Source organism: Pezoporus flaviventris, unplaced genomic scaffold (assembly GCF_033815535.1).
Source record: "Pezoporus flaviventris isolate CSIRO_AGI_PZ_B2104156 unplaced genomic scaffold, CSIRO_AGI_Pfla_v1 ptg000001l, whole genome shotgun sequence".
Classification (NCBI taxonomy): Eukaryota; Metazoa; Chordata; class Aves; order Psittaciformes; family Psittacidae; genus Pezoporus; species Pezoporus flaviventris.
Genome location: NW_026892549.1, coordinates 51,954,337 through 51,969,097, shown reverse-complemented (window position 1 = coordinate 51,969,097; position 14,761 = coordinate 51,954,337). Strand labels below are relative to the sequence as shown.

At 36.4% G+C, this 14,761-nt stretch overlaps 1 protein-coding gene across 6 annotated transcripts in view; it reads left to right on the top strand.

Annotated features, from left to right (window-relative positions):
- GULP1 (GULP PTB domain containing engulfment adaptor 1) overlaps positions 1 to 14,761 on the top strand; it is a 156,002-nt gene that overhangs the window by 105,468 nt on the left and 35,773 nt on the right. For 5 of the 6 annotated variants that reach the window (XM_061457886.1, XM_061457850.1, XM_061457860.1 and 2 more), the window contains exon 4: positions 7,312 to 7,383. The exons of the other annotated variant lie outside the window; for it this stretch is intronic. In XM_061457886.1, the coding sequence (XP_061313870.1) occupies positions 7,312 to 7,383 (72 nt within the window). The remainder of the gene's footprint in view (positions 1 to 7,311; positions 7,384 to 14,761) is intronic. 6 annotated transcript variants of the gene reach the window in all.

Sequence of the window (14,761 nt, the reverse complement as noted above, 5' to 3'; positions counted from 1 at the left end):
GAAATACTGAATGTTTTTTCTTGTACAACTGGTATTTTTTTCTATAGTGACAGTCTTGACAAGATAAGCTCTTTACTTTTCCTGCTTTCTTTCTGTATTCCAGCCTGCTCTTATCTTCCTTGCAAAGGTACTAGCTTTATTTCTTAACATTATTTTATCTTTAGAATTAGACACGTTTATGCAGAGAACATCTTTGATGGCTGTGTTGCTATCTGATTTGGTTTTAAATATATCCTTGTTGATAGCCCCTTCAGCATATGATACTAAGTTTTGGTCATTTACAGAGTGGTATCATAAATTCTCCTGAAGTTCTGCTTGCAAACAAACTGGTTATGTTAATATGAATGCATAATCCTATTGTATTTTCCTTTTTCTGTGCCCTTTGTTTTTTTCCCATTTGGCTGTGGATTCAAATGCAGTGGGACTTGAGGAAGAATATGACCTGATATGATATAATTTAATCTCATTATTTTGCCTTTAAAATTGTGCTTAACTAGATTCAATTTATTTGGACCACACTTCAGATTTCTTCCTAGTGAGCAGCTATATAATTTCTCATTAAATCTGAACTTGGGTTAGAAGACAGGTATAGGCAGGATTAGCACTGCCATATGTCCTCAGTTTTTCAGGCATCTTTACCAGAATATTTTTAGATATTCCTGCTTCCAGATATTTGGATTCCTGACAAGAACCACATCCAGAGCCTGGTGAAGTGTCTGTAGACACAGACAAAGAAATGTCTGTATTGTCTATGTCCATCAAATGTTCAAAAATATGTTAAGCTTTAGTTACCACATTATGTTCTTTATTATTTAGTCATAGCACCAAATTTAAAGACTGAGATGATTGTTTACATGGCTGATAGTGAAGAATTCTTAAGTTACTGCACTTCTAGAGAATAGAAAAAAATACAAATTAAACCAGTGTGGCTTGTTGAGAGGTTGCTTAAAATCAAGCACAGTGTTTTTTACTGTATCTGGAAGATTCTTCAGTTAACCACTGCCTAATTATTTTATAGTCCTTTCTCTAATGCTCTTCTCACCCACCCTCTATATTTCAGTAGCTTATTAAATAGGTTTTTCTTTCTTTATATCTTAATTACTGTAAATATCTTCACCCCTGTGTTTCCCTTATGAATTTGGCTTAATTCTACTGATGGATGAAATACCTGATAATATTTGATTTCTGTAAGATTTCTGTTAGAAGACCTCTCTTGTTTGTTTTTTTTCTCTTTTTAATCATGCATTCCTTCCTTTATTGCAAATAGTACTTGAACACTCCCTCAGAAAAAGGCACAGAATTGTTTTCCTGTGTTAGTCACTGTTTGTGTGGCACATGACATATCAGATGAGCAGGGGATATCCACGGAATGTGCTGATGTCTGTGGCACTTTTCTGTATCTCCCTCCCACGTGGTGAGTTTGATTTCTGCTCTCATTTGAGCAGCAGTCATGCCTAGGAGAGGCAGTTGTTTTTTAAGGTGTTGCTGTTGAGAAATGCTCCCCAAAAAGGAAAAAACCAAACATTTATGTACTCTGGCAAAACCATGGAAGCTGTTGCGAGTGAGGAGCTGCATTGTGGGGTGGAAAAGGAGAAGGAATCCAAAACAGAAAAAGGTGGGTATTTACACTGCTTAATTGAAAAAGAAGACTCGCATATGCAAGGTTGAGCAAAAACTGCATAGACATTTGTTCATCTGTTTTCTGCATAGCTTCAGAAGTGGTCCCATGTCTCTTTTGTTCTCATTGTGTATTATATACTGTTATTCTGATGTTATTAGAATGTGGATTCAGTTGTCTTCCTTTCATCAGTAAATCAACATCCTTTAATTTCTGCTGTAGAAGGAGCTAATTTGTCAAATTCTGGCAGTAGGTATCCAGTAATTTTGTATTGCTTTTCTCCTTTATTGTATTAGTATATAGTAAAGTATAAGTCCTTTTTTTAATACAGTTGTGTTTATATCTGCATACAAGGGAACTTTTAATGTTTAGGGATTTCAGAGTAATTTCAGTGTGGCACTGTTCAGGATGGGTGTTTGAAAGATTGAAATGTGATGACAAAAGAAAACAGATGTTGTTTTAGTTTTGAAATACCTACACTGCTCTCTACTGGAAGAGTGGAGGTCTACATTAACTATTCAAAAGTTCACCTAAAACTCTTTCTTAGTCAAGTTCTAGATTTAATGATTCTCTTTGACTCTGATAAAAGTAACTTTTCCAAAGGATGGATAAGTTTTTGTTTTTCCCCTTGAGTTCTGAAGAAAAGCATCTGGATATGCTTCACATGTAAAAAAGTAGAATGTTGAGGTCTGAAATGTAAGCAGATTGGGTAGAATTACTGGAGGGCATCTTGTTTAGGGCAAGGAAAAAAGTGAACTGTTAATTCACCTGACCTTACTTGCAGCTGAGGCAGATGGTAACAGCAGTAGACTTGTCAGAACTGTAAAGGATTTGGAATGCCTGAAGTCACCCTACATTTGAAATTGACTTTTAATTAAGCCAGCAGAATAAAGGCAAAGAAAGACCTACCTTTTCTTTTAATAGTTTCTCTAGCCAAAGTACAACTATAAAAGCATTTTTAATCAGTATGGAATTGGACCAAAACATGTCTTGCTCAATCTAAATATGTAGGAAAGTTTTCATTTCACAAGAGGTCTGCATGCTAGTTTGTTGTGCAAGACAGCTCCCCTGGCCATTACTGGGAGAATAATTCAGCGCTGAATTATTCTCCCAGTTCTCAATGATAAAACTTCTGTTAATTCTGGTATGTTGAAACAGTGTCTGTTCATTCTCTGCAGCTGCACTATCATGCAAATCTTTGCATGTGGAGTGAGCACATCTGGTTGTCTGCTAATATTAAATTATAACCAGTTTGAGGTGTTTGTCTCCTGTATGGCTGGTCAACAGCTCATTTTCTTAATGCAGACATCAGTGAGGAAATAGCAACCCTTAATGTATTTTAAAGGAACAGTTAAATTGTTTTGACTGATAAGATTCATTGACCTCATAAAAGGTTTTTTTTTCTGATAAGACAGCTGCAAGTGAGATCAGAATAAGTAATATATTAGAAAAATAACCTTTTATCAGTTTTGTAGGGAATATGGTTGGAAGAATGAAAGACTGCAATGAAAAATGTAATTCATATAGGAAAAAGACTGCCTTAGCTTGCTTTATGTTAAACAAAATATTAAATGTCATCCTCTTCAAACTTCTTAAAGTATCTAACTGAAACACAGTATGGTTATGGTGATTTTGTCATTAGCACTCAACAGTATATAAACATTTTAAAAGGTGGCATTTTTGTTGGAGTTGGCTTATCATGCATTATGTACACCACATTCAAGAATAACTCTTTTACTAGCTGCAAACAGTAAATACATGTAACAATCATATATAAAAACATTTTTCACCTATATTACATATTGGATGTTAATGAAGACTTAAAAATGCAATGCTTTTATTAATTTGCATATAGGTTTAATAGTGAATGATCTGAGGGGAACTGCTACGTCATTTTCTGGTTTGCTCTTCTGCAGCTATGTGTAGGAGTAGTCTTAGCTTGGCTCTGCTCAACAGCCAGGTCTGCAGAAGGTTCATAGCTGCAGAAGGGAACCTGGAAGTGGTCAGAGCAGTCACTGACTTATCAAGTTCCCATCTAGAATTCTGCATCAGCATTGCTTTCTAAATGAGCCTGATCTTGAAAAAGGAAATCTAATATTTACTGATTTTGCTTTGCAGTTGCTGTTGCAGAAACTGTTTCATGATGAATATTTAGACCATTCATGCCACACCTGTACTGAGCTCCTGATATAACAAATATTTATTCTCTGTGTTTGTGTAAGGTCTGTTGAGAAAAATCTGCTGTAAAGAGGATAATGACATGGCCATCTCCCTATTTCATGAGGATGGTGAATTAATTGTTAGTTACTTTGGAAATCCCAGAGGTGGCAGTGCAATCCATTGTGTTAGGGATTATATAAACACAGAGGACTTTGTCATATTGCATTTGTCGTTTGAAGTCTCAGCTTTGCAAATACGTATGTGTTTGCTTAGCTTAACTATTACGATTAATGCCATAGTAATTGGTACCTAATATTGAGCAAAATATGAGGATAGGACAAATCACACAGAAAAGGCACAGAGCAGAAAAAGGAAGCAGTTAAAAAGCCTTCAGTTAATGTATTAGGTATATGTTAAACATATATTACATAGTCATCATTCTGTTGTAATTAGAAAATAACTTGTCTTGATTTGAAGTTCTGTTAATATTTCCCTCCTAATTACATCAGTCTAATTAATACAAATATTCAGACTATTTGCTCTTTATTGCTGCTTTTCTCTTTATTAATCTCTTACCAAAGGAAAAAAAAAAAGATTAAAATGAAAAAGCTTATGAAAGCTGGGGATGAAATCTGTAAGCAGGTGATAACTAAAGTTTTAGCTTACCCGAATTAAAAAAACTAACAGCAACAAAGAAAGCAAGCTAAACAAGTGCAGTTAACAGAGATGCAAATAGATATCAGATTCGAGCAATGTAACCCATGCCGCACAGTCTGATTAATATTAACACTTAAGCTGCAAATATTCTTCATAATTCTGGATTAAATACATTTTCCTATGCTGAACAGTTTATTATGCATAAGCTCTAACTCCACATCCAGTTCAAAACTGCCAAGAGCAATAAGAATTTTAATAGTGATGCTTAATGTTAAAACAGATACTCATCTGGAAGACAGCCTATTGCATATGACTGTTGGAATTCTGGCTGGTTAAGTTATGTTCCATAGATAATGATATAATGCTTGTTGTGATGCTATAATACAATTCTATGATGCTTCCACATATCTCAGATCTTGGTTGTTTATTTCTTGTATAACTTGTTGAGCAAACCCAGTTAGTATGTTTCTTCAGGTATTGTCAATCATTTAAACCTGTGCTTTCAGCAATTGATCTTTCTAGTTAAGATGTCTTACTTCTCCCTCTCCTTCATGACCAGAAATGGATTTGGGAACATTTCTTAAAAAATTAGTGACATTTACAGGTTCCACAGCTGTGGCAAAAGCTTAATATGGTGCTTACGTTTTCTAAGGCAGTAATGCGAGTTAGTAGCTCAGCTGTCTTCCACTTCACTATGGGCAGCAGTGACTTGTGCTCTCCTCCTTGAGCCTTGTCCACACTTGCAGCTCTTAGTTCCTGTGGCTATGAAGGATTCCTGTACTGTATATAGTGTGCCGTGGCCTGCTCACAAACTTTACAGCAGTTCTACCTCTGTCTCTTGTGTTGTGCCAGGTGTGTGGTGTATAGGTATCTTGTGTACAGATATCTAGTATTATCAGCATTCCTCCTAGATCATCATCTGACATTATCTACTTTCTTGTCCATTTAAACTTGTGGTTACTTTTTTTTCATTGCACTTTCTGTCTCTGTCACGTGTAGTATCCATAATGTCAAAGAATTATTCTTCTTTTTCTGTGTGTGTCACTTTCACAAGGAAGAACACACCCTCTATTTAAAGTCATTGGCGATGTTAGGTGAAAGACATTATGAGACCTCACTTGGAGTACTGTGTACAGTTCTGGTGTCCTCAACATAAAAAGGACATGGGACTGTTGAAACAAGTCCAGGGGAGGGCCACGAGGATGATCAGGGGACTGGAGCACCTCCCATATGAAGATAGGCTGAGAAAGTTGGGGCTCTTCAGCCTGGAAAAGAGAAGGCTGCGTGGAGACCTCATAGCAGCCTTCCAGTATCTGAAGGGGGGTTACAGAGATGCTGGGGATGGGCTATTCATTAGGGACTGTAGTGATAGGACAAGGGGTAATGGGCTAAAACTTAAACAGGGAAAGTTTAGGTTGGATAACAGGAGGAAATTCTTTCCTGTTAGGGTGGTGAGGCACTGGAATAGGTTGCCCAGGGAGGTTGTGAATGCTCCATCCCTGGCAGTGTTCAAGGCCAGGTTGGACAGAGCCTTGGGTGACATGGTTTAATGTGAGGTGTCCCTCCCCATGACAGGGGGGTTGGAACTAGATGATCTTAAGGTCCTTTCCAACCCTAACTATTCTGGATTCTATGATTCTGTGAAATCAATAATTGAAGTTTCTGCTTTGTTACTACAAAACCTTGGTCTCTTAGCTGGAGAACTGTTAAAGAGAATATAGTAAGCAGATGTCCGTGGTCTTTTGATTTACACACTGTTGTATTCAAGATGGCACATCATATTTCAGAGTCAGTAACACATACGTAATGGGACTTAATTATTGGTTTCTTCGCAGGAGTAAAGCTTGAGGACATTGACTACAGTAAACATGTTTTGAAGTTTTAATAAGATTTTAAACTTCAGAGATACTATGTTGAAAGTTATCTGTAGCTTGGCAAATTTAGGTTCCTTTTGAAACTGCTAAGTCTTAAAAATTATACATACCTCTGTGTATCATGTTACACAGAAAATTGTGTCCTTTAGACAAAAAAAGAGGGGGTTGTTGTTTCTTGATAATAATATTTTAGCATGTACAAGTACATGGTGTGACTTGAATCAACTGTACCTCAATATGAAAACCAGGCAATTCAAAATAATTATTACATAGATGCATTTTGGGCAGAATTATTATACTTTTTGTAACCGTTCAATAGAAGGAAAGCAAAACAGTATAGAAGAATGTAAAGGCATTTCAGCGTGCAAATAAATTGTAAAGTCCTTTGAAGTATCGTGCTTTCTATAATAACAGGTGTATGTTTTGTTTTCATTAAGACCTTGCTTGGTAAAGATTTGGCCTTTAATAAAAATTCTTTGAGCATGAGCCTTGGTTTTGTGTAAGATTGGAACCCAGTTCCTTTAAACCTATGACATAACTACCAAGCAGCTTGGAGAGCAAAATCAGGCCTTCTTAATTTGTTTTGCCTCACTGTATGAAAGTTTTAGTAACATAGTCCAAACCATTGGCTCATGTTGATTCATGAAAAGTATCTTACATAGGGTTTTTTTTTGCATTGTTTCACTGTTCTCTAAAAGAGATTATATTACCAAAATGGTAATTTCCTAGTGGGAAAAGGTACTTAACAATCTCTAATTTATAGACTTGCAGAGGATCAAGATAAAATGTGTTTTAAAAGCTGCTTTTGATAATTCTTGTATTTGCCTAATTAGAATTTAATTCTTGTTATTCTCTTGATTAGAAATAGCTATATGAATATTTGTTATTCATCAAGTATTTAAACAGTTGTCTTCCCAAAATATTATTTGGAAATTAAGATTACTTGATTTAATTAGGCCTTTCAAGGCATAATTTATTACTCACAAATTATAATCTTCTCAGTTTCTTGGCAGTACGGAAGTGGAGCAGCCCAAAGGCACTGAAGTTGTAAGAGATGCTGTTAGAAAATTAAAGGTAAGAAGGAATTTTTAATAAGCTATAAATGGAATGTATTCTTCGCTTGTTTTCAGAGATAAGACACATTGTGGTTTTAGGTATATGCTAGAAGCAGTCGCTTTTACTAATCTCTTCATCAGTGTGTAGGTACTTATGTCTTGTGTTATTTGGTGTTCTTCTGTACAAATACTTAGTTCTAAATTATGCAACTATTTATAATACAAAGTTTATATACTTTAATACATAATGCTTGTTCTTTGGAAAATTTAGGGCTTCATCAATACAAACTTAGGTAGCAACAATTTATTTTAGCTGCCATCCTCACTTTGTGGCTGTTGAGTACCTCTCATGATGGCACTCCGAACAGTTTGCCAGAGAATTTAAGAAAATGAACTCTTCCTAATGACATCAGTAATGCCTGACCTGCATTTCTCTGGGCTGTATGTTGCTTTCTGTGAGCCCCACTTTGGTGAGTTGCCTCTTGCTGCAAAACATAGAGTACCCTCCCACTTAAAGTAAGCTGTTCATGGCAGAGAACAGGAGTAAGAATGTTAGACCATGCCATAAGTGGGCTGTGATAGCTCTGTGAGTACTGGCTGTCCCTGACTGCTTTTCACCTTAAACTAACACGTCTGATCCACATTGACTGTTAGACTGGATGGGAATGTATGTGACACTGGCATGAATGTTGTTCACCCTCCAGCTGTGATAATTGGTGATATGTCTGGAAATAAAGCTGTAGTGAGATAATAGGGCTTAAAACAAGCCAAGGGGCATTATTGCCTTGTCCTTTAGGTCTTTGTGTTGTGTTGGAAATGGCCTGTGTGCACAAACACCATCTATGTGCTGGTACACAGATGGCTGAGAAAACCAGACATTTAAAATTTCTTCTTGGTTACGTGTCTTTGGGCAATGAGGGACTCAGCAGCCTACTCAAAAGTATCCTAGTGAAATGACTTATTGAGGGTTGCTAACAGGTAACATGGCTTTGACTTGACTATTTGAGCAAGAGCTCATATGCTTAAAGCTCTACAAATGCTATGAGTTGTGGTAGGGAATGCTGATTTCATTTGCCTGCTAGCTCACATTGATGTAGAATTCCATTGTTTCATGCTTAGCTGCTTACAGCCATTGGAGCATTATTTAGGCGTAATAGACGTAAAAATTGTTCTGCCTATTATTGTACTTTCTATAAGTTTTTGTGGGTTTTTCATTATTCATTTAAACAGAAGTTCCTTGGAAATGGACAGAAAAATTTGGAAATCAATACACAAAAGTTTGATTCTGTGTTGTTACTATAATAAAGGAAGAAAGAAGTCATGAAACACTATTCACAGCTCAGCTTTTAGGACTGAAGTTTGCCTTAAAAAAGCCATCTTTACGAGATTGGTTAGTATTTTTGCTCAGGTATCGAAACAGAAGTTCTTTGCCATTATTTTTGCTCTACCAACGTAGTACAGCTGCCTTGAGATTCGCTTAGTCAATTCTTAGACCATTTTATGCCAAAAAGATTTACTCTTCTGCAGTTCGTCAGAGACATTATTGCCTAGTTGTTTTCAAGTGTTTTAGGCTAATGTAAGTATGACCCTTTTTTTAACAATTGCAGCATGCTACCAGTGGAAACAAAATGTATGGTTTTGAGTGAATTTCATACAGTTTATGGCTGATACTGGAGTGAAGACTGTTGTTTAGATATTTTGTGTTTATACAGTTCTATTACCCTGAGCAAAGTAAATTCCTTGCAGAAATCTGTCAAGATAATATCTTGCTATGGAGAAGTTTTGGTTCTATTTTTATGATGTTTTATCACACTCCTCCCAAGTAAAGCAGCAGCTCTCTGTCTGTCTAACTGGGGAAACTCCAGGCTACCCTGAGCTCTCGCTGATCACTGGAGGGTTTTGGTAGGTTGGGTTTTATGATTTGGTATCTTGAAATAGTTTGCTTTGAAAGCAAGACCAAAAAATATTTCAAGTAACTGTTCTGTTAAGTATAGGAAGAGGCAGAACTATTCTAGCTTATCTGTCTTGAGGGAGGGGACAGCACACGCAGACAACAGTTGCCAGCCTAGCACTAAAACATAAAAGTAGAAATTTTTGGTATATACATGTTGTGTCATTGAAGTATGTAGATACCTCTTCTAACATTTTACATGTTCCCTAAATAAGCCTCCTTGGAGAGATACATGTCTGCATTGTTGCTGACAGAATTACATTACTTTCATCAAGCTTGGAAGTTTGGAGCTTAGAGTTCAAGTATTACATGGGATCTTATATAATCACAGGTCTATTGGAAAACTCACAAAGTAATTAAAGGCAATTTTTGGAAAGACTTGGAAAATCTTGGAAAAAAAATCAGAAAGTAATAAAGAGGTTTTATGTCTGAAGCAATCCTCAATTAATTGAATACTGTTTTCAACACTGACTTATGTTGCGCATCTGGATTCTTTGAAGAGAAGCCTAGAGGTACTTACGCATGTGTGAACCACACATCTGTGGCTTTTTTCAGAAAATATGAACTAAAAATTTGAAACCAGTGAAAACAGCTTGAAAACTAATTTCTTATATCAAAAGAAAACATATACAGTGGTTTTTGGAGTAGGAGTTTTTGAGATGTGTAACTTGTGATGCTATATTGGTTTGTTGTTTTAATGGATTTGGTTTGAATCACGTTGTTAATCATAATTTGGTTTTAATGAAAGTTAATAGCTAGCAGAAAAGCAGCTGACTTTCTTAATATTTGGAGCTATTTTTATGGGGGGGGGGCAGAATGGCACAAATAACCTTTTGGAGTCATGTGCTTACAGTGATTTATAGACCATGAAATACTGTCACTGAAAACTATTTTTCTTAAGCCCTCATGTCATCAAGCTCTGTTAGAGGAGACATTTGATACACAACTCTTCACTTCTTTTAAATCAAAAGCTCTTAACTTTTTTACAGCACAGAGACTCTTTTGCTAAACGTAGGTTTATGCAAAAACTGTAACATCTATGAACTTTTCATCCATCCTGTGGACTTACTTGTACCAGCAGGTGGAGCTGATGTTCTACAGTAAAATACAATAACTTGCAGGAAATTCTTCCTGATGCTTCAATGTACTTGTTCTATCTGAAATACTACTACTTTGTTTTCTTGACGCTTGACAGTTTTGCTGGGTCAGTTGCAATTCGAATATAGAGGGATTTTTTGGACGTCTTTATTAATTTTTCTAGAGAGTTATCCAGTATTTTTTTTCAAGTTAGGGTTTCCCCTCCTGTTTTCAAATTTCTTGGAGCTGTGCTGCAGGAGAAAGAAGACAGTTGGACGCATATGTTTTAAAGTGTTTTATTTTTATTTTTAAGATAAGGCCAACTGTTCTCATAATTCATTAGAAGCAGGTTTTTTCTACTCTGACTAATTTATAGAGTGAAATAAAAACTAAGGAAAATGGTACCAAGGTGTGACAGAACTATCAGAACATGCCTACATTATTCACATGTGCTTATGCTGTCAAATCACACTTTATAAAGTGGAATGTTTACTTTCCTTGATTAATGAAGGATGTAACTGCTAAATCAGAATGTAGGTATTAATTTGGTCCTTCTGAAAAAGTGCTCGAGGGGTTGCCAGGGGCATAAAAAGGTGAAAAGATCAGCATAACAGATGTAAAGGACATCATATAAGAAAATGCACACTAATAAGAAGCTAGTGTGGAGGGGTGTTAGGGATGTTGTGGTTTAAACCAAGCCGGTAACCAAGTACCGTGCAGCTGCTCACTCACCTAAATTTTGGGGTATCAGTCTCCTTTTTTCCTGTTTTCTGTAAATAAAGATAACCAAATATAATGTAAAAAGAGTTAATCACTGTGAAGCCACTTGAAATATTCTTATTCAGCCCCTTGGATAAGGATACAGAAATTGAAGAGTGCACCTCCATGCAGGCTGTGATGCTGTCCTGCTGCTGTCCTTAATAGGCCATCATTGGATATTATTCTGTGGCTATAATAGTCCATAATGGATATTATTCTGAGCTGCCTTTTGTGTCAAAGCTGGGTTTCACTTGTTGAAAGGACAGAGGAAGGTGGAGTACAGAAAATCTTGTAATATTGAGATAAAGATGTTTCCAGACAAGCCTTACAGCCATGGCTGTTCTCTTTCGAAGTGCTGGAGAAAGCAGAATGTGTGGTCTAGGACCAGCCAGGGACAGCCTGAAGACCAAAGCACATCAAATGAGAAGAGTTGAAGAGAAAACCTGTTTATCCTCTCTCAAAAAAAGCAACCAAAACCAAAGGCCACTCCAACAAACCACAAACAAAAACACCCAACCATAAAAAAGAAACCACCAAAACCTGCAAGAAATCCCCAAAATCCCACACAACCAAACAAAACAACAAACACTCCCCCCACCACCCCTCCCCCCGCCCCCCCCCCCCCCCCCAAAGCCAAAAAAAACCACAACCCCAAACAAATCCAGCAGATGTCTTTGGAAAATAAAATACAGCATGCTCCACAGAAATGGATTTCTGAAACAGCTTTCTCCCTACCCAGCTGAGAGATTCAGGTTTGCATATCTGTGGCCTCTTCATCCTTCTCTTTTGCCAGCTATTTTCCAGAAGTCATAATTTCATTATACCAACATAAAATGTGCATGAGGGTTTAGACCATAATATGACCAAAAAGGTGACACATAGTCACAGCAAAAGAAATAGGGCCTTTTGTTGTTTTTCAGGGATCTTTCCTTATAATGAATATAGTTACGAGAAAAGAGGGGAAGCATCTTGTCAAAGCCAGGTATAAAGCTGTGTCTCAGTTTAGACAACTGTGTTGCCCTCAAACGTCCATGTGAAATGCAATGTCTGTCGTCTCCCTGGAAGCCTGTGTAAAATGAGTCATGGACACCCTGTTCCCTGGGCTGAAGATTAACACTCAAATCACAGAAACATCTGCTTTTGATGTTTCAATTTTTTTTTTATAAACTCTTGAATTGTGCAGTGAGGTGTAAAATATTAAGATAGAAACAAATAGTTTAGCTTGGCATCTCTTAAATAGATTTTGTTATAATTTGTTTAGCCATTATTTCTTTAACTAAAGCCCTTGGCTGTTTTTAAAGTGTGATTTTTTTTTTTCTTCATATTATTTTCATTGATTAATCCTCTGATCGTGGTTTGCAAAGACTTAATGCACAAGCATTTCAAATACAATTTTAGTAAGAGTCTTAAGTATGCAATTTTCCCTGCTACTGTAGTAAAAGACAGGGAATATTCAAGTTTTTTCTTTTATTATTAGAAAAAAAAAATAAGCTAAGTTAACCAATAGCAAAAAGCTTTATTTGTATTTGTTGCTTTCCCTAAAATATTCAAGAGAAATACGATGTTAATTAAATAAAAGCTATCCCATCCCACAGAGCTGCTCACATGATTATTGGGACAAATCTGAGTGTCTTGCCTGAGAGCAATATATGTATAAACTAACAGCTTAAGAATTTGGCACATCGTATCTCTTCCCAAGCCATGTTGTGATTCATTATAATTTTATATCCTTGTCCATTTTGATGCCAATGGGAGGATAGAGATTTTTACCCTCTTAAATAATCTTGTTACTGTGTAAGCTACAAATATTACTTTGTTTCAAATGTGTGCTGAAAGGGGAAGAAAATGCATGTACATCTCCTCTATCTCCTCTGTCCAGAGGTCCCTCACATTCTGTTCAGGTAGAAGTAGTAGAAAAAATAGAAGAAAAAGGAAGCAAATTGGCTGATACCTGACTAAGTTTAGGATTTGCTGTTCATACCCTGCACAAGTCTGGGAGGTAGCCAAACTTGGCATTGTCATGAGAAAGGCAGATATAAAAGAAATTACTGATCAGTATCTCTGTGTTCTGTGTTATTACACAGAAGAGGGAGTGGGCAGGAAAAGCATGAAAAGTAACTGCATCCAATTTTCTAAATCTATCTAGGTGTACTTTTCAGTTACTGTATCCTAGTAAACCTTTGATTAAAAAGTTCATTTGTCTCTCTAGATGCCTCTGTTGAAGAGATTCTTCCGTGTTTTTCTTTCTCCATTAGCTTGGTTTTGATTTGATGGAGTTTCTTATAAAGTGGGCTTCCAGTCCTCTGCTAACACTTTGTAAATATCCTGTAGTTTTTCTCCAATTTGTCAATTGCAATCCTTCTGCATTTAAAAACCTCAGAACACAGAGTCTGAGTCAGTTCTCACAAGCAGCCAATTCAGTGCAGCCATTTTTATCTTCTTGAGGATGGTTTTGAAATATCCAAGGATTGCATTAATCTTCCCAACTGTAGTTTCATGAACAGGTCCACAGTTAGCAGAAAGCCTACCATGACATCAAGACTTTAATTTTCATCTTCACAGGGTGGTTTTCCAAGAAAACAAGTTTGTTCCCATATGTATAATTTGCAAAATTGATATTGCAACAGAGGTGGTTTGTTTGCAATACAGGCAATTTGTGGTGGTCTGGCTGGTAAGGTATTTTCTCTGTTATTTGCCCCTTCATCAGCTTTCATGATCTGCAAGCTTCCTCTGTAATGGTTTAGATTTCAGTTCATGAGTTACTTTTCTCCTTATTTTTCCTCTAGTTTTTTCTGCCTGCAGATTTTATCCGTAATTATTTTCCTTCTGGTCATTGTTCAGTAATGTCATGCTTAAGAAATAAACCCTGCTGGAATACATTAGAAACATATCTTCCCAGTGACAATTTCCTGTTTATAACTGCATGTGGAGGCTAATGTAGCTAAGTTAACTAATATTTTCTTTGTATTGCTTCATTTCCCAAATATAACAGCATTCAAAACTCAGACAACTGCTTTGCCTATTTTGACAAGCTGCATTTTTTGTAAAACCCATAGTGATCACCATTAATTATATCTCACTTGAATTCTCCGGTTCTTGAACTGGATTTAAGCCTTTTGAGAAGGAGATGTGATAGGGCTATTTTGTTTACCCTTTTTTTTAGTATTGGCACAGGAATATCTTCTGGAACTTCCTCACTTGTAAGACTTCTTGGCTACTTGGAGCAAGCTTTGGCCAGCTGTTCTAAAACTCATGCAGTTTATTCAGACCTACTTTTAAAAGTTCTCATGGAGCTGTTGGGGACTCTGAGAAGATGATTACAGTTGGAAAACCAAGCATTATTCTAAACATATACTATGTCTTTAACTCAGTAAAATCAGTATTACTTATGCCTCCTCTGTTACTGCACAAAATATTTGTGAGCTTCTGGTTTTAAAGGGGCACTGTAAAAAAAGCCAGAGTTCATTCAGCTTACAAGGCTGTTTCAAACTGAGATTGCCCCAGGGTTATCTGTTGTATAGTCATGTTTTTGTACACTCTAAAGTACATTGGAAATTGAGATGCCCAAACTGTCCAGGTGATCTGTGGTTTTTGTGGTCATTCCATTTAA